Raw genomic sequence first — 24567 nt, 5'->3', positions numbered from 1 at the left:
TGCGATCAACGGCGGAGGACCTCAATCTAGTGTGATCAGCAGATTAGGACCGTTGGGTTCTTTTTTATTTGGAAGGAGCAGGACTTTGGCGCTGGCGTCATCCTGCGATAGAACGAAAAGTAGCCTCCTAAAATAGTTACAAAAAAAGATTCGCACGGTGCAAAAAGAAAGTGTGCTGAAAATAAGTTATATCTCTGTGTTTTGTCTGAACTTCAATTCTAAGTGTTGTGTTAGAAAAATCATAAATCTGTGTAACAGTGATTGTTCTATAGTATCTAGATTTTATCAGATAAGTTTTAAACCAACCAGATGGTTCACAAGATGGCACCGAAGCCACAGGAAAATATACCGGCAGTGCACGCCGAGGACAGCGACTTGTCAGGGTCGCTGAACAACGCTAGCAGTCTGGGAAATCTTAGCAATAATCTGAAGCTTAACGGTTTCATCAATAATGGTTTTGTGTCGGATTGCACAGTCAATACGGATAAGCAGGGTCAGACAAAGGATCTCGATTCGAAGGCTATCGCTAAAAACGGCAAAAATACCGGAGCCAATACCGTCATACAGGAGAAAGCGATCGTCGATTTCGACGATTTGCTACCCCATATAGGCGAGTTTGGACGATATCAGAAGATCCTGTTTCTACTGATGATTCCGTTTGCATTCTTCGTGGCGTTTGTATATTTTTCTCAAATTTTCATGACGGTGGTGCCGGAGGAACACTGGTGCTACGTGCCGGAACTGGAACATTTATCTGTGGAAGAAAGGTAACTGAAATTTACTTATCCTAATGTTGTTGCTTAAGTGCAAAGTTATTTGTTTTATAAGATTCTGGTATAGATGGTATACCAATAGCTTGCATTGATTGTGCACAATGTATAAAAACTGCAACAAAAGACTCGTTCCTATCCGTCATTTGTAACTTTGATGCTATCTCAGTATGTGTTTATAGGATTTGAGCCACTGACTTAATATTGCTGCCGCAATGCGATGCGAAGGCATCGAAATATCGTTCGGTTGGCAAAAACAATGGAAACCGCATGTCGAATCGGAAGGCTTAGATAGAGGCGTCTAGGAAAAAATTAAGAATCAAGGTTTATTTTTTCCACTATATTGTATTATATATAATGCTGTCGGCATTAATCCGGCATGGCGTACGACTGTAAAACATGACTTCGTATGGCGGCAGCGAGTTATTTGGACATGTGTTGAAGTGATGGCGCCCGATTACAACCATTTTGCTAGTGTGTATTTTTTTAACGATAACTTAAAAGCACGATTGTATGGTTTATGACGTAAAACAAAGCTCTATTCTCTTTTGAAACAACACATAAAATCCGATGGAAAATAAAAGAGCTTTCAATGGAACCAGGTATAAAATAACACTTTTTGAGTATTATAAGTACTTTGGTCCTCTAGAGAATTTAAAAAGGGGGAAATTGAATTCCTTATAAAACCCCATTCTGATATAACATCGATTTCTTTCGAGCTGACAGCTTGTAAAAAAAACTGTCAGTCTCGTTGCTGTAGGAATGATAGGTTTTGTCTCTATAAACATAATTAGTCGTTAGTTCATACATTGGCACACGACAAAAATGATATAAACTTTAGGTCGATCGATTATATTGCAGGATTTCAATAGTATTATACAGCTTATTGAAATGCTGTCGGGTACTGTTAACAGTATTTTTGAACATTCTAAACATTGCCCATACATTTAGCTCTTTTTACCATAAACCTCGTGTTTTGTTAGCAATAAATTGCCAGTCTAATTCTTAATCCTTCGAATATCATGTGTTTTGTTCAAACGATTTTTGGATTTATACTGTAACATAGTCGAATTATTTCTATAAGGAAGAAATAATATCATCTAGCATTAATAGTTGTTATGAGGTCAACTGATGACACAATAAAAATTTGTAAAACAACCAGGATTAGTTACTCTCTGCTCAAAGGATCACCAATCTATGCCACCATACCCATATCCAGCCGATGATCCGACCAATTAAACGAATTATTACTTAATGCATTTTAGTGCCAACTCATGGGCCTCTTTTTTTTCTATTCACGTATGCGGCTTTGCGATTCACTCATACACATACCACATACCACGGATTGCTGCATCGGGTTAACCAAAACATCGTCGGACGATTCAAACCATTTGCACGCTTGAATTGAACTTGAAAATTTCTTGACTATTTGTAAGTGGCTTACATTGAATGCCAAAACCCCGCGTACAAGCGTTTACGAATGCACCATGCAACGCGCAGATTCAACATTCTGTTGTCATTAACACGATGACGGCGCGAGTTATGCTTCATTAAGTAGCAACATGTGTGTAATTAGCTGTACTTTTGATACAGTAACATTTCCAGCATTTGCTACCCCAGGTTACTCGAATGTTTATCCGGACCTTGGCGCCATCGATATAGGTACCGAGCAGGCGTGAGCTCACTGGAAAAAGTCTACTACGTGCCGTTTTTTTGACCATGTCCGACGTTGTGACGTCAAATTGCCTAATTTAGCTTCGGTTCGCAAGTCGTGTCCTTATTCAATCAATAAATTTGTCTGGTCACGAAATATCGATTGGGCGGGTCAATGGAATTTAGAACCGCATAGTTTTCTAATACTTTTCGACATAACTGTTGCGTATCCAGGAAACGTGTATGGCGCGTCATTAAATATTTCCTAAGTGATAACTTTTAACATCTTTTATTGTTTTTTATATATAGAGAAGGTAGTTGATTTGCATGAATACCACTAATAAATCGAAAAATCGAGTAGTGGTACACCAGCAACTATTTTCAAGGTTGCCTATACCTACTTGTTTCTTGCGCGATCAGCGTGTATTGAATTTGAAGTTAATCGCATAAAGCGGATTGCAATTCACTCTCAGGAGGAGTAGGTTCTTCTGTGGTGAACCTTGATCGTTGGGCAATCTAGCCACTTGGCCGGATGTTAACTCGTACTTAGGACACGTTACGAAATACGGTTGCAATGATGATTATTGGATTTTCTGTTTGCAGGAGGGCAGAAATTTTTAGGAAATGTGATCAGAAGTGGAACGATGCATAAGCGTGGGTAACACTGAGACATTGCAAATCAATCCGGATGGATTGACGAAAAATGAATTATTTACTATAAATTCAAAGTCAGGATTTTCCCGTTATTTAAATATGAATATGTGTTAATAAATGGAACCAACCCAAACCTCACAATTATTTATTCATTATAGTCGCAATGGACAATTTGTCACATAGTCACAATGGAGAAATCGCAGGATAGTGGATCCTTTTTTACGCAATTAATTTTCTTGTCGCAAAAATGCCGAGTTCATCATGAGGATTTTTCTGCATTAAATTTAATGGATTCGAATTTGAACTTGAATTTCGAAGTAAATTATATGTGAAATGGAACCAGAAATTGGATTTCCATTTAGGCAAATTGTGATGTGAAACCTGAGCTTAAATTAAACTGGAAATAGGGCTTTGAATTGAACTCGAAATTGGACTTGAATGTGAACTTCCAATTCGTATTATAATCAGACATGAAATGAAATTTGAAGCGGCACATGATGTTAGAAAAAATGAGAAAGAAAACAAAAAACTACAAGGTATACAGCCCTAAGGGTTGTATGAAAGGGTGACGTAAGACTATATTAGATCATTAGTTCAAAGACTAATGTAATCTGTATTTCTGGCATAAGTATGTTTATACGAATCTGTGAGTGCCACTGTTTAAATGAATGTTTAAAAGAGACGAGCGAAATATTCAGATTCAATTCTTCGTTGAATGCAATGGTGGCTTTGAAAATACGTGGATGGGGACCATTGTCACTATTGAGACATAGAGATTGGTTTAAAAATCACTTGTGTGCATCATAATGGTTGAAATAGAAATGAATGACCAGCCCACAGATTATTGTATTAAATATGATTATGCGTAGCTTGACATGTTTCAATAATCCTACTTTAACTCGCTTGTGGCCTTTAAAAGGGCCATTGGTTTCAAATAACATAAAAGCCAAAGCACGTTCATCGCAAATATGACGTGCCAGGCGAATGTGCTTCTCTTTTGACATGAATGGCAATAGGCACGTAAGTTAGCGGCGTTGATTCACTCTCGATTGCTCTGAGAAGGTTTTACTAGTTTACTTTCACAGATTACCACTTGTTACATTGCAGAAAATATGGTACACACGCAAAACTTTCTGTTTTATTTGTATGAGAGTCCTTATCCTCCAATCACAGGGGTAAGGGGTCTGAAACCATCATAAAATAAAGTCATGCCTCCAAAAAACTCCACTTGCCAAATTTGGTTCCAGTTGCTTGATTAGTTCTCGAGTTATGAGGAAATTTGTATTTCATTTGTATGGGACCCCCCCCCCCACTCTTAGACGGGGAAGGGGTACTCAGTACACCATAGAAAAAATTTATTCCTCCAGAAACCCCCACATGCCAAACTTAGTTCCTTTTGCTTGCTTAGTCCTCGAGATCCCTCCTAAAGAGGGGAGGGGTATCAATTTGCCATAGAAAAAATTCTTGCCTTCTGAAACCCCCACCTGCCGAATTTGGTTCCATTTGCTTGATTAGTTCTCGAGTTATGAGAAAATTTGTATTTCATTTGTATGGGAGCCTCCCTCTTAGAAGGGAAAGGGGCCTCAGTACTCCATATGAAAAATTCCTGCCTTCTAAAATGCCCACATGCCAAATTTGGCTCCATTTGCTTGGTTAGTTCTCGAGTTTTGAGGAAATTAGTGTTTCATTTGTATAGGAGCCCCCCCCCCTCCACGCCCTTCGTAAAACTGCTCTCTTACCCCCTCAAATTGCTGGTCATTTTATCTATCCAACAACATATAAATTTTTCAGTTACGCTGAGTAGTTTAGTAGTTATTATCATTTGAGATCTTTCATTCAAACGTTAAACTTCTATTTTCGTTTTCACAAAGTGATACCCAGTCCCAGTATAGTAAACAAAGACGTAGTCCTACGTCAAAAAAATGCTAGTGTGACCATTTAATTCTACTACCTCATTTAGTTATCTTTTGTAGATACGTATTTCGATTCCTCGCTACCAATGCTTAGACTATCCAGATACTTACTCCCGAGGGCTTTTCCCTACTCCACAGAAAATACTTTCTTTCCGCACCGTGGTACACCTTGATGGACTATTTTTTACGTTAAATTCTATAGAAAAGGTGGGCACGATGGGTCCCTATTTCAAATGAACAAGCATTCTGAATCTATTTTAATGACTTATGGCATCAAATGGAAGTGGTTTCAAAGAGCTGTTTAGAAAAAATATATATCACATTTAAAACAAATCATTTTTCGTGTCATAATGCTGTGAGGAGCAAAGAGACCCTGGCTCGGTTTGTACCGATGGATAATTCTGACAAAGATATTCGTTTTCTCTTTGCCAAAAATATACGATTCACTGTACTGCAGAATGCAGGAATATGGAAACGCATTATGTTTTGTACTTAATACATCATGCGGTTCCATATTCTTGCATTCTGGCAACTAATTTTTATTTAAAAATTGTATCCTGAAAACTAAAAACTATATTTTACAGAATTTTTATTATATTATGTAAAAATTTTTGAGCTTCCCAGAAAAAAATATAAAAAATGGGGGTCCTTTTGGTCTACACTCGATGAAAACACGTAAAATGAATATTATAAATATTTTCGCGACTATCGAAAACTTTAAGCTTTAGTACTACATTTTTTCTGAAAAACTCATTAAACTTTTATTTGGTATCAAAATCATTAAAATATATGTCTAAAATACTGCGAGATAGAACGACGACACAAAATCGGACCTTTTCTGAATTTTGATGCCTTTTTTGATAAGATTAATTCTGCTATGCATTACATTTTATATAATAGGTCAAATTTTATTCTCTTTTTCTCTTATTAATTACTACAAAACACAAGAGCATTGTTTGATTAAGTATCCGATTTTCCAAATACGAACCATCAGGGTTTACGTTTCACACTTTACATCATGTTTTGTAACGCTGCGCTGCTGTAAGTTAACGAATGGTTCCGCTTTACGAATGCCAGCGAGTTTTTGTACTTGGGTAAGGCTTGCACGTTGTTTTCCCATGGCGACAAAAAGCAACGTCAGGCCAAAACAGCACGAAGCACCTGATTTTTTATTTCAAAGCATTCCTGTTTGAGAGTCAGTTCTCAAGTAGCAATTTTGGTTTTATTTTAATTTTAAAGAAGATTTCTGAACAAAATTTTAAAACGCATCATGACGAGCACTCTACTATATATAACAACCATTTGGGGACCTACATTCGGGCACGACATAAGTATTTGACTCAGTTTTAATTCAACATTAAACTTGATATGCTGGCTATCTTTAGAATACAGGTTTTATTCGAGTTTTACGGTAGACCTATATATAACTGAGAGCTTTTTGTTCTGTCCGCATGGAGCTTGCTGTGCTAAAAAGCTGAAACAGCAGATCTGCTTTATTGATTTTAAAGTTTATGCTATGCGTCTGAAATAAAATTTAGGCTTAACTGTTAAATCATCCTGCAATCAATCTTATTTTAATGTGACCCTCGTAACATATGTGGCATAATTTGATGGTAGTGGTACGAATTTGAATAATATTTGCATAAAATTAATCATTGGTCGAAATAGGGGGAGGTGGGCTTCCTTTATCATACGGAAAGTTACCCTTGCGAACTTGCCAAGTTCCGAAACCAATAGGTTCGAGCACGCTGCAATGTATAGTCACTTCACAATACATGAAAAGCCTTTACTTTGCGGACAAAGAAACCAGACTATTTAGTATGCATCGAAAATAGGTTGTTTTGAAATAATTGTATGATTTTGGTTTCATAATACATAATACAAATATATATATAATTCTGCAGTTGATTTCAAGTAACCAATGAAATATGAACATTTTTGTTTAATTTGTGTTTGTAGTACTATCGGTATTTGGACGTGGCTAGCGTCGGTATCGGTCAGTACGTATATACCTGATTAGATTGCACAATGAGAAATAGCTGTTTTTCCAGCCATCGTTTTGCAATTTTCACTGGTCCGGGTCAATGACGGAGAAGTAATATCCTATACTTAGCTTATGCTTTACTAGCAGAGTACCCGATCTTACTCCAGTTATATTTTTCTCCCCGCCATTTGTACAACTATTATCGATCTGATAATTCGCATAATACAAGATAAACAACGCCCTTTTCTCCTTATTTGGGTCCTCTCCACGTTGCCATGTATCATACCTATGAACAAAGAACACGTATGCCAAATTTGATGGAGAATAGTCCAGGTGTTCCGAAGTTATGGCGGTGCATACGAACACAGATATGAAGATACATTCACTTTTATTGTATTAAGATTGGGATTTCCCCTATTGTCCTACCTCCTAGTTTGTTCATCAGGCTGTGTCTTAGGACAGAGTGGCAATGAAATAAAATAGTAGATCCTCTTCGATTTATTATAGACACAAACAATATTTTCTTTATTTTAAAAAAATTAAAAAAGGCCGTTCAATACTGATATAGGGCACGGGAGGGTATTTTCAGCCCATTAAGCGATGGCGTCTATTTTTTCGGCCTACGGCCTAGTTCTAGAGGAAGAACAGATGGTATTGAAGTTCTTTGAGTAAAGAATAGTAGATTACTTACAGTCATAAGAAAATAGTTATAGCATATTAAAACTGTATGTCGGCTGTTTTTCGCCTCCCAGTTGGCTTCGAGGTATGACGCTGGCCTAATAAACCAGCCGTATGTTCGACTCCCGGCTAGGAGAGGCTGTTAGAGTTAATGGATCGTAGCAACTGGGCCTGCAATTGTTCTGTATTCTAACAGCTGGCTGCGAAGTCTGTCGTATAAAAACAGAAGGTCAAGTTTTGATAACGGAATGTAGCACCTGGGCTTTGCTTTGCTTTTTATGTCGGCAAAGTATTTTATTGGCGAAAGAAGAGGCAAATAAGCTGAATTTAGAAACCTGCTGAAAATACCCTCCCGTACCTTATGTATCATTTAACAGTCCTCAACCTAGTATCGTAGAGCAGTCACCGTTAAATCTCAAATAATTCTAATCTACAAATTAATGTCGAGTATTTCGAAAAATTTTATCTTCCATAGCCTCTTTTTTCCTGTATGGACTCATCACTGCGACCAGTATCGTTGATCTATTATGATATCGCCCGGGTGTTTGCTGTATAACATGCACTGCATTTTTCTACTATAATCGCTATTGAGTGAGCGATATGCTTATTAAATTATATGGGTGCTTGCGTATAGTGGGGTTTACCCTTCCTTCAATGCTAGATCTACTTTACCCACGTCGCTCCTCAATGCCAGTACTGTCTCCAATTACAGCCATCACTGGCGAGGCTGACCAGTCCATTTTAACTATAAGAGTGATTTTTTGCACTGTCAAGAGTGCTTTTATGGGGGTCATATATAATTCAGCATGAAGGAAGGGTAATGAGGGGCCTGAGAATAAACCCATGCTAAAGTAACTTGACAGCGAATGGCCTGATCCTATTAAGATTCGAACCCATGACCACTCGCTTGTCAAAGCAGACTCGGTAACCTTACGACTACGCAGCCCCCTTCCATAGCCTCGTGAGTATCGCAATTTTTGCGGGCTAGAGTATTGCGTTTAATAAGAAAATGTTTTGTAGTAATGACGTATTAACCAAAGCAAAAAATACCCAATAAAATACCTAAATCTGTAGTTTTTGTTGAGGAGATGATGATGGATATGATTTTTATTTAATGCGTTATGTCGTGTTGTGATGAGTAAAGTCGTTCATTGGTCACGTTTGTGCCCCTCCTGTTTTTATAGTTAACTTTTGAAAAATTAAAAAGTTTCCCAATTAGAAAAAACCTATATAAAAAATCCATTGCACTCTAAAACAGTGTTAGTGTTCTTTCTTTGTTTCCTCCAAAGAAAAACATTAAGTTTTAGAAAAGGTATAATCTAAGCTAATCTAATCTCTAACGCAGCCAGTTCTTGAAGGCATCCTGGCAAATGACGATTACGTGAATCAATCATTTTTCTTGTCAACGGCCACGCCAACTGCGCAGCATGTACCGCAGAGAAAATTCTAAGGAATCAAGTGGAACTAGAACAAATACCTAATTCCATTAAACTCCTTGAGATCAAGGGGAAAGAAGAAAGCGTGGACCTCCCGTATCAACCGCTTCCCATATACATAGATAATTATTTATTTACAGGCGTTGGGAGTATTTTTGCTAATAATAGTTACGTTTTACTTCGGACCCTCAGTGATGAACTAAAGGTATTTAGACCAGAAGCCAGGTTGCAGTTGATCAAGTATATAGCGCCTTACTTCGCTCTCTGAAAATAGATTAGGTTGCCAAAAATATTGGTTTCAATCATATAATACTTAAAAATAATGTCGTGTGGTTTAATGGTTGCCTAAAACTACATTTGTAAGATTAGGAACTGAAAACCGCACGGCCCCGCACCTCCTAGCTTGGCTACTCAATTATACAAATTGAAGTATTTCCAGGTATGGCCACGTGGAGGTGCTAGGCAGGGGCTTGGGATGGCTAGAGCTATGTTCCTTCCTAGTTATCTTCCCCATTTCATACCCTTAAGTTTTAGAAAAGGTATAAGAATAACAAAATTGGATTTGATGGTTTTACCTGAAGAGTCACAATAAAAATAGTACTTGCTTAATGCAGACTACATCTTGATATTAAACTCACTCTTGTACACGGATATTCATGAGTAACAAATATCTCAACCAATAAACCGATAAAAGTGGTGCAACTTTTTGCTCTGTGTATACTGTTTTACTCAACCTATAAACAGAACTGGCCGTGCTGGTTAGCTGGTCATCGATAGTGTGGTGTCTACCAGTGAGTGTTATTGTTGTTGTTGTTGCGGGCGTTCGTCATCAAGCCTGTCAAGCTCGAGTCTATAGACAACCTCCGGTGGACCCAGTGAGCCGTTAATTGAAAGATTGGCCAGAGCGCGAGCGGGGAGGTGGATTTTATGTGAGACAACATATTTTGCAAACCGCTTGGCCATTTCAGTTGCGAGGTATTTTCCCGACGGCACAAACACACTCAGACAACGTTTATTCCTAGCACGACGACGGTCGGTGGCTCGGTTGGACAGCCTAGCCGGTTGGTCTTTCCGCAGGTTATGGTCTTTTTATATAAATTGGTTAGAGCGCTATTTCTCGTCTTGTTGAAAATTCATTACCGGCGTGCATTACCATTGCAATACCGGCTGTACTGTTTGATCGCTCAGTATTTTCATCTATGGATGGGTGGATCGGACTCGATCGGACATGGTCTAGGGCTGTCGAGCGTGGTTTTCGTGCTTGTTTTAGCGTTATTAAGGAGAAGCACGTGCCGGAGCGGTAATGATCATATGTAGGGTAGACTGTTCAGTTGTGGCTGGTTGGTAGTTGCGGAGTAAGTTTGAATTTTTGCTGTGCCACAATATAATGCAGTACCCATTCTGGTAGGTGCCAAAGGCGTGTGCGTTTTTATATTCTTTAGAGCGGTAGCTGCAGATTGGATGGAAGCAATCAAATCGAAATGAGGTGAATTAGGTGTTTTTTGCCACAAGAAATCGAGAACGGATTAACAAATTCAAGGCCGACCTGCCACGATATGAGGTACCACGTCAAAACTGACGGAATGGCTTGCTGAGCAACGGTGTGCAATGCGAATTTAGTCTATTTAGTCACCTACACTTCTAACCAAAGTTAGCTTTGCGCTACTTAGCATACAGGTACCCTGGCTAATTTAACTATAACCATAAATCACACCCAACGGTTTTACTTCCGTATCTAACGGGATGCATAGTCAGAAATTTTACTGATATTTACTAACCGTGAACCAAGACCAGTAAGATTTTCAAGGTTGCAGAGTCGGATTTGTTGATTCACGGTGACGGATCACTCTTGATGAGTGATATTCAGATGGCTTAAGTCTCCAATCCGAAATTAAAAAAGACTTGCGATGGAGCCCATTCATACAGTTTACTTAAAGGGAGGCAGGATATTGTTTACAAAGGTCAATAAATATAAAAGTCGATAACGATACAAGAAGTTCGAAAAACACGATTACACAAAAAGGGCATCTTATTGCACCGTTTTGTTTCGCGCACTACTGGAACAATTAGGTTTATCATTTTTCGCTCACTTCCGCTGGTTGTATTGTTATGAAAAGAATATCAGAATTCACTTATCACAAGTTTTACTCGCAAAGCCATTTGCAATCATAACACGATGATGATCAATGCCATAAAATAATACGATTACTTTAAGAATTGAAACGTTATATTTTACCTGCCATTTTATAGCCATTAATAAAATGTTGAACTAAGATTTGCATTTTGATATGTATCTAAAGAACCTAGAAAATAATTATGTCATTAACAGTTACGTCAATCACGTTAATTGCCTATTATGTATTTCTTACAGTCAAACCAGACATTGCTGAATTAATTAATACTCTTTCTAACAAAGAAATTAGCTGTCATACCGGTACCACGCTTGTATGGTATGTATGCATTTTCCATTTAAGACCACTCACAGCGTAGCTATTTGTGCGTTGATCGGGGTGTCACCTTTTTAAATGTTACCTGTTTGGCTTCAACTCGAACCGTTCAGGCTTGTTATACCGTTCTAGGCTAAGAACAGGTAACAACACTTGTCATAGTACAGTCCAGCAGCCGTGTCGAGAAACGCTTGTTAAGAGCTTGTCGAGCAGGCACGAGGCGCCTCCATCGAACAACCAGCCGGATAGTCAATGCGTGCTCGTGGACATGATTCAGGTCAAGTTAAGCTTTGATCGCATCGTAAGGTGCATAATAACTTCCGATCATCGCTATACCGTGGCTCATCCAGCACCGCAAATGCAATACGTTGATGTGATGCTGAAGTAGGTATCATACATCTACAAATGTGCGACAAAACTGTGACTGTACTAAATCGTAATAATTACGTCCGACCACCGGCAACGAAACCACTGCTGGATGACGGCAATAAAAACAACATAATAGTATCGACCTTACCGTAGCTATCAAATTCATGAACAAACTTCATGTGAATGATCGGGCTGGGGTTTCGTGATAATGCGGTCATAATAGAAGCTATAAACCAATTTGCACTAGGGTAATGTAGTTTATATGGGACAAAATGTCCTTATTCCGTTGATGCGGCTACCATCCCAAAGTGATTAGGAGCCACTGTTTCGCCTTTCCTTACTGGTTACGTACCCCAGCCGGCACTACATAGAGGTAGAGATAGGATTTAGTGGACAGAGGTGGTAGATTTGTACGTGTTCACTCTTTGCCAGCTTGCCTTTTCATTTGATCAGGAAAGTATTAATTGACTTGTAATTTTGATAAATTCTTCGTTTTTACGACTCAATACGATCATCGTCTCTGTCATAACATAATAAACAATATTGAGAAATCTACATTGCAAAACATAAAAGACCGCTTTGGGATAAAATACATCTGCTGCTCTGGGGAAGCCCCGTAACGTAACTGCTACTGACGGTAGTCGCACAGCATCAAACATCATCATTTTAACACGCAACTTGCATGGGAGCGGCTACTACGTCAAAGCTTGTGATTGGATTTCCGACCAGCTGTGTTACGAGTACGAGAGGGTTAAAGTCCAATTTCCGCACTCCGCAAGAATTAATCGATTTACCGGCTAATTTATGACTAAGGATTTTAGGGGATGCCCAGCCCACAGTGATCGAAAACGGATATTTAATGTTTTAAGGTTCAAACACGGGTCATCATAAAAGTATGTTGCTATTATTTTTGCTTTCAAAAGAATCAGTACTCTTTTGTTGTGGCCCCGTAATTTTCCTGTACTCTAAACAGCCGGCTGCGAAGTCTGTCGATAAAGAAGGGTTTAAGCCCACGACTTTGCTTTTTTGTTGTATTTGTGAAAGCTGGTAATAGTATATGTGAGGTTTGCACAACCAAATTTCAGGTTTAAAAACGACGCGCGACCTGGAATACTCCCAACACCCAAAAAAATCGTCACTAATTAGATTTACTATGCTACTTGAATAAGCAAATTTTCTCCTCTTTAATATGGAAAAAAGAGATTTGAAATTAGTGCACCGCAGCCGGAGAAATTTGTATTTACGTGCATGTATTTTCTTCCTTTAAGGGGGCATAGTACTTTTTCAACTTAAAAAAATCGAAATGTTTTTTTATTGATTATTTCGAAAGATTAACATTTTGACCATATGTGTTTCAAGTCATTTCAATGAATTCCAAAAATTGACCAAGTTATAGCTATTCGTACCGCGCATGTCTTGAGCGATTACACGGCGAATAAAAAGTTCCACGTCGTTTTTCTCGAAACCAGGTTTTGAAAGTCGGTACCATAAATATCTCAAGAACGGCTCAAGCAATTCTCATGATTCTTTTTTTGTTTTAAAGCCAACAAAATTATCTAGTGTTTGAACCATCCTTTTTTTGACATTACTATTTCTGTATTTTTTAGAAATGTTTAAAGTCAATTTTTTCGACTAAAAACTTTACTTTTATGTTTGAATGTCCGCCATTTTGTTATACGCTCGAATTTTAAAAAAAGGATGGGTCAAACACGAGATAATTTAATATACTTTCATGTCGTTTTGGAATTGTTCAATTCGGATAAGACCCCCAGCGTCAATCCATGGTACCGCAAATCATGTTTTTTTCGAACGATCATGTTCAAGGAGCCGTAGGGGATAGGGGAAGAGGTTCATATATGCAAACAAAATTGTAAATATAAGTATAAAGTGCAATGTTTGGAATGCAAAAAATCCGAATCGATTCGCTTTTCGCGTTATCGAGAATAAAATATTTTAAATTAGGCAAAAAATATGGTGTAAAAAGTACTATGCCACCTTAAGCAAACTTCCAACTTTAATGCATATCTCAAAAACTATCCTACTTTAAATTTTTCTGACCACATTTTCGGATTCAGCGGCCAATTTTACATAAAAAACCACTTTCAGTTTACTGAGTTCATAAATGCTGTTAACTAGTGTAACCATCGAGGTGAACTTACCTCGACAATAAAGAATTGGTGATATTACTGAGTTCAGCTATGTGCCTATCTTTAAGAGCTATACGATCCGTCCACGCCCACGACCACTTTTGCCCTAGTCGAACCATCTTACGCGTTTAGGCCCCTCTGTTTCTAGTTCCGGTGGAGTTGTGGAAGTGTGTCACACTGTCGTCTAGTATCCTTACGACGTGTTCGGCCCACCGTAGCCTACCGACTTTCACCAGAGTCTCTCCATGCAATACCTGGCGCTCAGTGAAGGCCCAATTTCGGACCGCATGCAGCTCTGGAATATGGTCCGTGCCGCCTGCGGACAGATTTGATGAATGGAGGACGGGAACTGTAGGTTAATGTAGGAGAATTTGCGAGTGTGCATTTAGCTAACAGCCACGGTCGTCACTCTCGCTTGTCATTGCATTGCACACTCGCGAGGGTTCGCACTCTCGCCCGTGTGTAGAATCGAGGTTGAAGATGAAGAAAAAAAGGAAAACCCAAGAAACATTTATGTGCTGATTAAGCATTTTAGCAGCCATAATTATTCAGCCATAGCTGAATATGCATCGAATAAAATTTATGTAAACAATTCTACAATACTTATTCAGCCGAAATTGGAGAACTTATACAACCTATTTGATTTGAGGCAGAAAAACACTTGTTAAGCTGTTATATCACCTCTGTGCGCCTTGTTTCCAGCTTTGCGCAAATTGGTTATTTAAAAACGCGCACAAGCTTCTATTAAGCTACATTACAGCTTCAAAGTAGTTACTAGCAAGCCCTAAGCTTGACTTTGATGTTTAAGAGCTAAAAAAAGGTTTTTATTTCTAAAACTAAACCATAGTTCAGCCACAGATTAAATAAACTCAGCTAAAAAACGTTTAATCAGCCTGAAATTAAGCTGCAATGGAGCTTAATAGAGGCTTTTGCGCGTTTTTCAAATAACCAATTTGCGCAATGCTATCAATTCTATTTTTAGAACGAGAAATAGTTTTGCAATGCTTTTTAGTCGCTTAATCAACCTTTATGCAGCCAAAAAAAAGTCTATTTTTAAATTTAAAAAAATGGAACGCGTCATATTTATTGGCGTCGTATGCTATATTTTTAATTTCGAATAACTTGAATTCGTATATGCAAGCTAATCATATCCATTTTAATATTCGTATTATTATAATTTAATGATCGACTTAGTAGGAAATCATTGGTTGGCTCAAAATTCATCAAGCCCGCCATTATACTTTTTTCACTCACCTGGATTCGAACATACATCCTGTATTTTTCTCTGCTGCCGAAAACTGTGATCCGTCGTGTCCGAAAAAGAAGAGCAATCAGCACTAAGTAAAAAAGGAAACAAGTCAAGCGAGAGCAGTTAGTTGTTTCGACCAGTAGTACCAGTGGAAAATTTCCTAAAAATGGTTTTCAGAGTGAATATCAGAGGAATGTCGACAGCAAGCACATTTCCTGCAACGTAATCACTGAACCGGACCAGGAGGCAGAGAAGGACTTCATTCAGAAAAACTCAGAACACAATGCAAGGTGCGACTATCGGCAATCAGAATCCAAGACATCTTCTAGCTACTCTACATCTCAGCTGTTCAACGATGCGGAATATTGAGGCGATTATGATGATTTTGATTAGGTCAACGAGGTAGACAATCTGAAGATATTTCTCAAGCACCCAAACCGCCAGCGGACAGCACTGAGGTGAGCGAAGATCAGCTGAAAAACGGTATCGGTGACGAGCAGGACCAGAGCCAGGTGACGGCGACGAAAATAAGACTGATGAGCGAATGAGGTTAAAATGGGCCTAATGTACATTTAAAGTATAAAGTGTAAAATATAAAGTGTCATTCAATTTATTTGTGTCATTGTTTACCATCAAGCGCCTTTTATTCCACACTTGCTGTGGTGGTGCTGCTGATACGTTTGTACGACTATTATTCAACTCTTATTCCATAATTCCTCTTAGCAACGTTTGCTCAACATTCATTCCACTCTTATTCCACTCTTTCATAACACTTGCTCTCAGAAATGCTGCTGATACGTCTATACGTTTGCACAACGTCTATTCGACTCTTATTCCACACTTACATAACAACGTAACAACTGAGTTATGAGCGTACAAAACGTATCCACTTTCCGTTATGTATAGTAATTTATTTTTCGTATCATAAAGTGCATCCTAAGAACGTAATAAAATTAGATTTTTAAATATTTATAATAGCTTTATGTGATCCTACGTCAACAGGCGGTAGGGTCTCTGATGCAACCTTCCACTTCTTTCAATTTAAAAATAAATTATTTTTTGGCTGCATAAAGGTTGATGAGACGTTGATTAAGCGACTGAAAAAGCATTGCAAAACTATTTGTCGTTCTAAAAATAGAATTGACAGCATTGCGCAAATTGGTTATTTAAAAACGCGCAAAAGCCTCTATTAAGCTCCATTCCAGCTTTGAAAGCAGCTACCCAAGCAACAATTTCAGGCTGATCAAACGCTTTTATAGCTGAATTTATTAATCCTGTGACTAAACTATGGCTTAGTTTTAGAAATAAAAACCTTTTCTCAGCTCTTAAACATCAAAATCTAGTGATTTTATCAAGCTTCGGGCTTGCTAATAGCTGCTTTCGAAGCTACAATGGAGCTTAATAGAGACTTTTGCGCGTTTTTAAATAACCAATTTGCGCAAATCTGGAAACAAGGTGCACAAAGGTTGCAAAAAGGGGGATATAATTGCTTAACAAGTGTTTTTTTCTGCCTCAAACGAAATAGAATTGTTTACGTAAATTTTATTCGATGCATATCCAGCTATGGCTGAATAATAATGACTTCTTAAAATGTTTCATCAGCGCAAAAATATCTTGGGAGAGCTTTTCTATTAAGATGACAAATCGTTTATTCAGCTAGTATAGCACAATTATTGAGAATATTGATGGGCTTTGGAGGGGTTGAAAATGCGCCTAATCTGCTTGTGACACTATTATGTGAAGAAGCTGATTTACAGCGCATTCGTTGGCTGCTTAAACATCTATAGAATACAGAGACCTTTGCTTAAATTTATTCAGCGCCTACCACCTGTATTCAGAGTTAAATCAGCTGTAACCAAATCAGTAGCAATTTAATTCAGCTTTGGTGTTTGTTGGGAAGTAACGCAAAATCTGTATCCCAGTCCGCTACTAGCCCTCACGGGCAGCTTGTTGCTTACGAGTTGTTTGACTCGCGAGTGTGCTATGCAGAAAAACGCTATGAGGTCTTATGGTCGCGAGTGTGTAGGTAGCAGAATGTCTGCACACAGCAACGGCAGCTGTTTTGTCGCTTGCGTGAGTGGTGTAATGGTAGTCTATTCCTCCGGTGTAATGGTAGTGGTGGTCTATTCCTCCGGTAGCTTCCCCTTCCACATCTTGGCAATAATCCAGTGCAGAACCATTATCAGCGTTGCTCGGCCATGTTTATAAAGCTCTGTTCGTAGGCGGCCGGCGACTTTGTTGGTCTTCAGCAACCGGATTTCTCGTTGGTCTTCTGGAGATCAGATGCTGTGACATTACTATATTCTATTGGCACTCCTAGATTAGTTTCCATTCCGTCTCTTTCTGCAACTATCGCGAAGGTTGTGAAAACTTATCAGGAAATGCGAAAATGGGAAGTTCTTTCTTACCCTCCATATTCATCAGATCTCACTCCGATTTCCATTTGTTCTGCTCAGCCTGGATAACTGCGAAAGTAATAAGAATTGAACCGTTTCATGCATTAAATCTATAGCCAAAGACATAATTCGAAAGGATTTGTCGGCTCCAAATTTTACTATTTCAATTGGGATTTATTTTTCAATGATAAAAATTGTACGCAATTTTTGACAATTTGAATGTTACATTTTTGGCATTGCTTCTGACATCAGTTTCGAAAATACTGAAACCTCCCCAAAATAACCGGGAATATGGGGTTTTTGACCAATGCACAGTGGGGATTTTTTCGTAAAAACCTTCTTCAACTCAATATTTTCAAATGCCGTTGGGTTACATTCAATCTTTTGATGCCAAAAAAAAGAAAGATATTTTTTAGAGATTTTAATGGTTTTGGTCAAATGTAAGACTTTCTACCTTACTTTTCTCAGACTAAGAGGTGTGCAGATTAATAAATCTGGAACCCGCTGGAATAAAACCGATTTGTTTTTCAACATAATAAAGCTATTTTTAGGTGAATTCCGTCGGTAGGGTATTTGGTTGCTGCATTCATTCATTTAATTATACTTTTCTAAGTTAACGTTTCAAAAATTAGGGTAGTATGACATGAATGCACGACAAAACTACATGAAACAGATAGGTGTTGTGAACAAATTCCAAACTACTGAATGTATTTCTTTTGTAGAAGAGATTGAATCTAGCCCAACGCAATTAAGAGATATTTTCTGTTTCATCAATAAAATTAATGTAAAATGCCGTTAATTTGATGAAAACGTCAAAAAACAACCATGTGCCGTACACATAAACCATGCCATTGGATGAAATTATCATGATGATATCCTCTCGGCCTAGTTATTGCGAAAAAAAAATCAATTTTATCCCAACGGGATTCGGAGATACGAACTTTTACATCTCTTCATTTGGGAAAACTAGGCTAAAATGCCCTTCATTTGTCAATAACAAAAACGTAACGTAATGTTATTGATTTACTTTTAAGATGATCATGATGTTAGACCACATTTATCTTATATATAAAAATGGATTTCTGTCTGTTTGTCTGTCTGCCGGGATGTTCCTTATAGAATCGAAAACTACTGAACCAATCGGCGTGAAAATTTATATGTAGAGGTTTTTGGGGCCAGGGAAGGTTCTTATGATGGTTAGAGACCCCTCCCCCCACTTAGAGGGCGGGCTCTCATACAAATGAAACAGACATTTCTGCATAATTCGAGAACTAATCAAACAAATGGAACAAAATTTGGCATGTGGCTGTGACCCCTCCCCTGTTTAGAAGGGGAATTATGACTGCTCTCCCCTTTTAGAAGGGGGACTTCTATACAAATTTCCTCATAACTCGAGAACTAATCAAGCAAATGGAACCAAATTTGGCATGTAAAGGTTTTTGGAGGCAAGAATTTTTTCTATGGTGAATTAGGACCCTTCCCGACTTTAGGAGAGGAAGGGGCTCCTATACAAATGAAAAACAAATAACTCGAGAACTAATCAATAAATTGGAACCATATTTGGCATGTGGGTGTTTTCAGAGACAAGAATTTTTTCTATGATGAATTAGGACCCCTCCCCTTTTTGGTAGAGGGGAGCTCCCATACAAATAAAATAAAAATTTCCTCATAACTTTAAAACTAATCAAGCAAATGAAACGAAACTTGGCATGCGGGTGTTTTGGGAGGCAAATTCTTTTTCTATGGTGCATTGATAGTCGCCTAAACCCTGTGGTAGGGGGATAAGAACTCTCATACAAATAAAACAGAAATTTTTGCTACTGGTCTCTATTACTTTCTTTCAGTTGGGTCCGAACGAGCGACAGCGAGTAAGGAGAGAATAACCCCTGCGAAATGGTACTTTCCACGAAAACATTTTCCGTGAAATGGTACATCCCGCGTAAGGTTTTTCGCAAAATGGTATCCCGCGAAACTCTATATTCCGCGTTATGGTCAACCGAGAAGTGGTGTTATATAATCATGGCGAATATTTTAATGCTATCCGCTTTATTTTATCAGGCTAAGCAATGGGGGTTTTCTACTTTACTGTGAGGAAAATTTGTATATTAAACCACCCATGAACTCCTCAGAAACTTGCAAAACTCGAGATTGTGACGAAGGTCATCCGAGATTCACGATTTATAAACAACACTGTTTAATTTGTGGCAATACGAAGTTTGTCGGGTCAGCTAGTTGCAAATAAAATTAATACGCATGTAACATGTTCAATAGCGGAACTAATAACTTAAAAACTAGCACTAAATAGAATGCTTTAGGAAGCACATTTTATTGGATGCAGTATAGGAATTCAACATTCTAACTACATACCAATTTACGTCATTTCTTTAGCAAAAGCACCATCATATACGTTGTTCGTGATCATATTGCCTGCGACAATACGTAACTTATGGAAAATCACGACAGCTTCAGCTTTGCACGCATTCAGATGCCAATCATTTTTCAACGATTCCTTGTGTCACAGTTCGATCGTTCAGGAAGCTCCGTTTATCCATTCTAATTACTCCTAAGCCCACGGATCACGCCGCGGCATGCGTTCATGAACTCTTTCAAGGGCAGCCAAACGTTTCGGCTGGCTCTGTTCTAGCGTTAATTACAGTGGTCACTGATTGTAAATGATAATTTCGTTTTATGGTGCTTTTATATTGAAGTAAAAAAAACATAAAAAATCGTTACTAGGCGATTCGTAATTGTCGAATTAAGCCTTACATCGAGAGTGGTGAGCCAGAACAGTAGCTTACGATAGGCGCTAATTTGTTAATTTAAATTAACCTTAAAAGCTTTTTGCGAGCAGTTCAGGTGAATGTGTTCTGACAACGGTTTTTACGACATTCAGCACCTTCCCTGCCAAGCAGCAGGTTAATTTATTTATTTAGATATTTTTTTAGTTTCCCCATATTATTGCAGTCTCCACTATTAATGTACAAACGATGTCCATGTACCATGTGACCGATATTCAACTAAGAAACTGACTGGCGTGAAGTTGTCATTGCTGTGTACAACTATCCTTGCATAATCTGATTCACTTCCGCGTTATTTTTATTTGTATACGCTAATAACCTTGAAAAGAGATTATAATCAGAATCGTACAAGAGTGTAAATTGACACTAGTTTTTTTTAAATAATGGACTTGATTTGAACATGCAGTTGAAGAGACCGAGGTTATTCGGATCAGATCAGATGCGAGCGTCTTGCAAGTGTTTTTATTTGCAGATCTGCTTCAAATGCTTTGAGACCACATGATTCCACACAAAAGTGTTTACAATCCGGATAACTCCGGTCTTAATAGTCTATAAGGCAAAGCAATATAAAACATAAGACCCTCACGTTTTTAAACAATGGACTTACAGGGTTGTTTTAAATAGGCCTGATAATGTCATAAACATATATCTAGTCTAGTGGAAGATGGTTTAATTTGTTTCGAATCCGCGAGTCATTCGAGACAAATAGTATCGAATTAATTAAGGCTGAAAGAAGATGCGAGATATTGTCGTGTTTAATCATTTCCAGTTCCTTTCTGATCCACCGCAGAGCAGTCGGATGCGAACATACACCATTATGAACACAAGGAAAAACAATTTCCTCATCATCATAGGCGCAGCGGCGAAAGATCGCCATGCTTATTGCTAAATTGACAGCTCATGAAACAATTATTCTTGATTCGCCACCGTAATTACCATCATCATTAAATAACTACTCCAGTCAGTCGCGTGAAATATCATAAGCCGCTCGATCACCAGATGCAGAAGGTGGACAAAAAGAGAACGACCGCTGCTACCGGCAAATCGTGCCGTTATTTACCGTGCTACAGATTTGTTCTAAGTTTTAATCCGGCTGACTCGAGACATTGCGCAGGTATCGTCTACGTGCGTTAATGAAAAATCAACGGACCAACGGACGACCGACGGTGCTGTTCGCTCAATGAAAGGCGGAAATCGTTTAACACAAAGTAGGTAAAATATTCCGCGATCATCATTCACAGTTCTCGCTAGAAGGGGCTCGAAGTGGGCCATACCTTCGTACCAACAACGCGCTCGAAGGTTAGAGCAGTAGCGGTAATGCTATTTGGGCTGTGCGACAAATTTAAGGTTTAGACCTTGATTGATACAATCTGTTGACGCAATTGAGAAGCCGAATGATTTGCTTGATCGGTTTAAGCTGCTGAGAGTGGGCTGCGAACTGTGAAAAATCGTAAATTTCGTAAATCTATTAGTATTACATAGTTGGTTTTGTCGACTACATGCAAATTTCACTTCTGATTACTGTTTAGCTGCGGAGAAAGGTAAAACCACTGACGAACTGACACATAGAAGAAAATCTTTTAAAAACCATCGTCCTACACATTTTGCTTGTACACTAGCACCCTCTGTTATGCACGTTGCGGAGTAGCTTGCATTTGCAGGGTTTTATGCTGTAGGGTTTTTGCATTTGTATGGTTTTATACTGAAAACTCGAAGCAACACTTGCGCGCCGCGGTATGGCCATGTTGCGAAACATGCTTTTTTGAAAAATGAGTGGTTTTTTATTGGACGATGGAACTAACGCTAGTATCTCGTCTGTTTGTCTGTGGTAAAACTATTCCATTACGCTTCTGATATGTTCCCACTGCTGTATTGTAAATTAACGTTTGTTTTACAGTAGCACAAACGTTATCCTTATCGCAGATTTGGCCTCAGGGACCTACAATGACAGTTACTGAGAGGAATGTTTAATTACTATATTTGTGACAATCTGTTTGATTGGGCAGGATTTCCGCAACGCGGAATAGAATCTCTAAATTAGCCGAGTTCGAATGTCATGCTACTTTTCATACATAGAGGATAGTGGAAAAGTGCAAAGTAATTATTTTTAAGTTAGTGCTGATTGTATACCATCTCTACTTAACTGTAATGATGTCTGCAGGCAAACATTAGATATGAACTAACGCGTCACCAAACAGATGCAACATTTTTCATTTCTCATTTTCCTGTATATTCCAGACGTGCCTTAGCTATTCCGATTCAATATGAACACGGAACTGAATTTGACGACGGCGCTGCTTCCTACAGCAAATGTTCGATGTACGCGGTAAACTTCACCGAAGTGCTGGCCAACAATATCCGCAAGGCAGACCCAACGTGGCCGACGCAACCCTGCCAGCACGGATGGGAGTACAACTTTACCGATGTGCCATACAAAACAGCTGCCACCGACGTAAGTTTTTATCTGTCACCTCCGTATTTGCTCTAGTACTTGTCACTATCACTAATGGAAAGCTTAACAATCCCTAGGAAAAAATGACTAATGTTAATTTCAAATAGTTCGATAATCTCATTTAAACCCTTACCATCTAGGTGTTAATTAAATAATGAAAGTTAATTTTAGTGCAAACAGAGTTATCGAAAGTATTAATCGGTTCCTAAACATTTTCGGATTTTCTTACTACGCTGTTCTTTTGATACTATAATAGCAAACGGCCACTTTCACGTAGAATTGGTTTTTGATTTCACAAATGAATTATTCTTACTATCCCTTTAATTAATTTAGCTAGCTTTTAACAAAGAATAACCTGCGCGTAAACCCATTGTAATCACTTTGTTTTGGACTTTTCAGTTCGAATGGGTGTGCGAGTACTCGTACCTGTCCACGCTGTCACAGTCGATCTTCTTCGTGGGTGCCATCGTGGGTGGACTGCTGTTCGGGTGGATTGCTGATCGTTACGGTCGGATACCGGCACTGGTCGGTTGCAACGTGATTGGATTCGTAGCCGGCGTGTGGACCGCTTTCGTCCTTAACTTTTGGCAGTTCGCCTTATGTCGGTTTCTCGTCGGATTTGCATTTGACAACTGCTTTACCATGATGTACATTTTGGGTGAGTAATGTTTAGTAATTAATTCTTCAATGTTTATCGTTTTATGATACGTGTTATTGCCCTGGTTATGCTTGTCGGGTAAATTAAAACAAGCAAAGACACTCATTTGAACGTTTAGTTGGAAAGCGTTCGGAAGTCATTTGAACCATGAATGACACTTTATCTAGTAGCGTCGTGTAATATTAGTTTTACCTTAATCACTGTCTGTATAAATAAGAATAACAAGCCAAGACTATTCCACGACAGCGTACTCATTAGCATAGAATAACGGCTTCTGGATTGGGAGCCTCGTAGTTGTCGTTTTATTTGCTACTAACTATATATCAGCTGACAGCCATAAAACAAACTAGGTACATAAAACATTTGAATATTAATGTTTCTATACTACAGATTACATTACAATACTGAATTTTTTGTTGTTGTACGTTGCAATCGAATTTTGATTTAATAAATTGTAATATTATGACAAATTTTGAGACATTTTCAGTTAAAGCGTCTTACTTGGGTACATTAAACAAACATTTTATTTGCGTATGGTTGTAATAATTCGCTTATTTAATTTTTGACTGTCTTAGTAGTTATAAGATAAAGAAATGCTTTACGCATTTTGTCAATTTAACGGGGTTTTCATGGCATTCGAATGAAAGGCATGACTCTGCCACAGTTTATAAAATATTGTTACAATCGAAAAAGCTAGTTAGAGCTAAGAATAAGCTGTCAACAACTTGAAGATGAACATCAAAGTGCCGACATCGTGTTCCTTTGTCATCCATGAGAACATTTTTTCCTTAGATAGTAGGTACCACACTCGCAAGCCTCTTTTCGATCAGCTGTTGTGTAGGCTAACTGGCCTAGCCTCATTATTTGTTGCTACGTGCGCTAATTGGAGCCTTGAAACTTGTAATTTACCTCTATATTTCATTTAAACAATGCATGACACTAGAAATAGCATACATTTCATTA

At 38.3% G+C, this 24567-nt stretch overlaps 1 protein-coding gene across 1 annotated transcript in view; it reads left to right on the top strand.

Moving 5' to 3' along the window:
- The window catches only part of LOC128733737 (organic cation transporter protein), a 39999-nt gene continuing 15432 nt past the window's right edge, over positions 1-24567 (top strand). The window contains exons 1-3 of the mRNA XM_053827505.1: positions 1-767; positions 22733-22946; positions 23346-23604. Of these exons, the coding sequence (XP_053683480.1) occupies positions 310-767; positions 22733-22946; positions 23346-23604 (931 nt within the window). The 5' untranslated portion in view covers positions 1-309. The remainder of the gene's footprint in view (positions 768-22732; positions 22947-23345; positions 23605-24567) is intronic.

The sequence above is a fragment of the Sabethes cyaneus genome, chromosome 2 (assembly GCF_943734655.1).
Source record: "Sabethes cyaneus chromosome 2, idSabCyanKW18_F2, whole genome shotgun sequence".
Lineage (NCBI taxonomy): Eukaryota > Metazoa > Arthropoda > Insecta > Diptera > Culicidae > Sabethes > Sabethes cyaneus.
The sequence above is the reverse complement of the archived record's forward strand: the minus strand, read 5'-3'. Positions and strand labels throughout refer to the sequence as shown.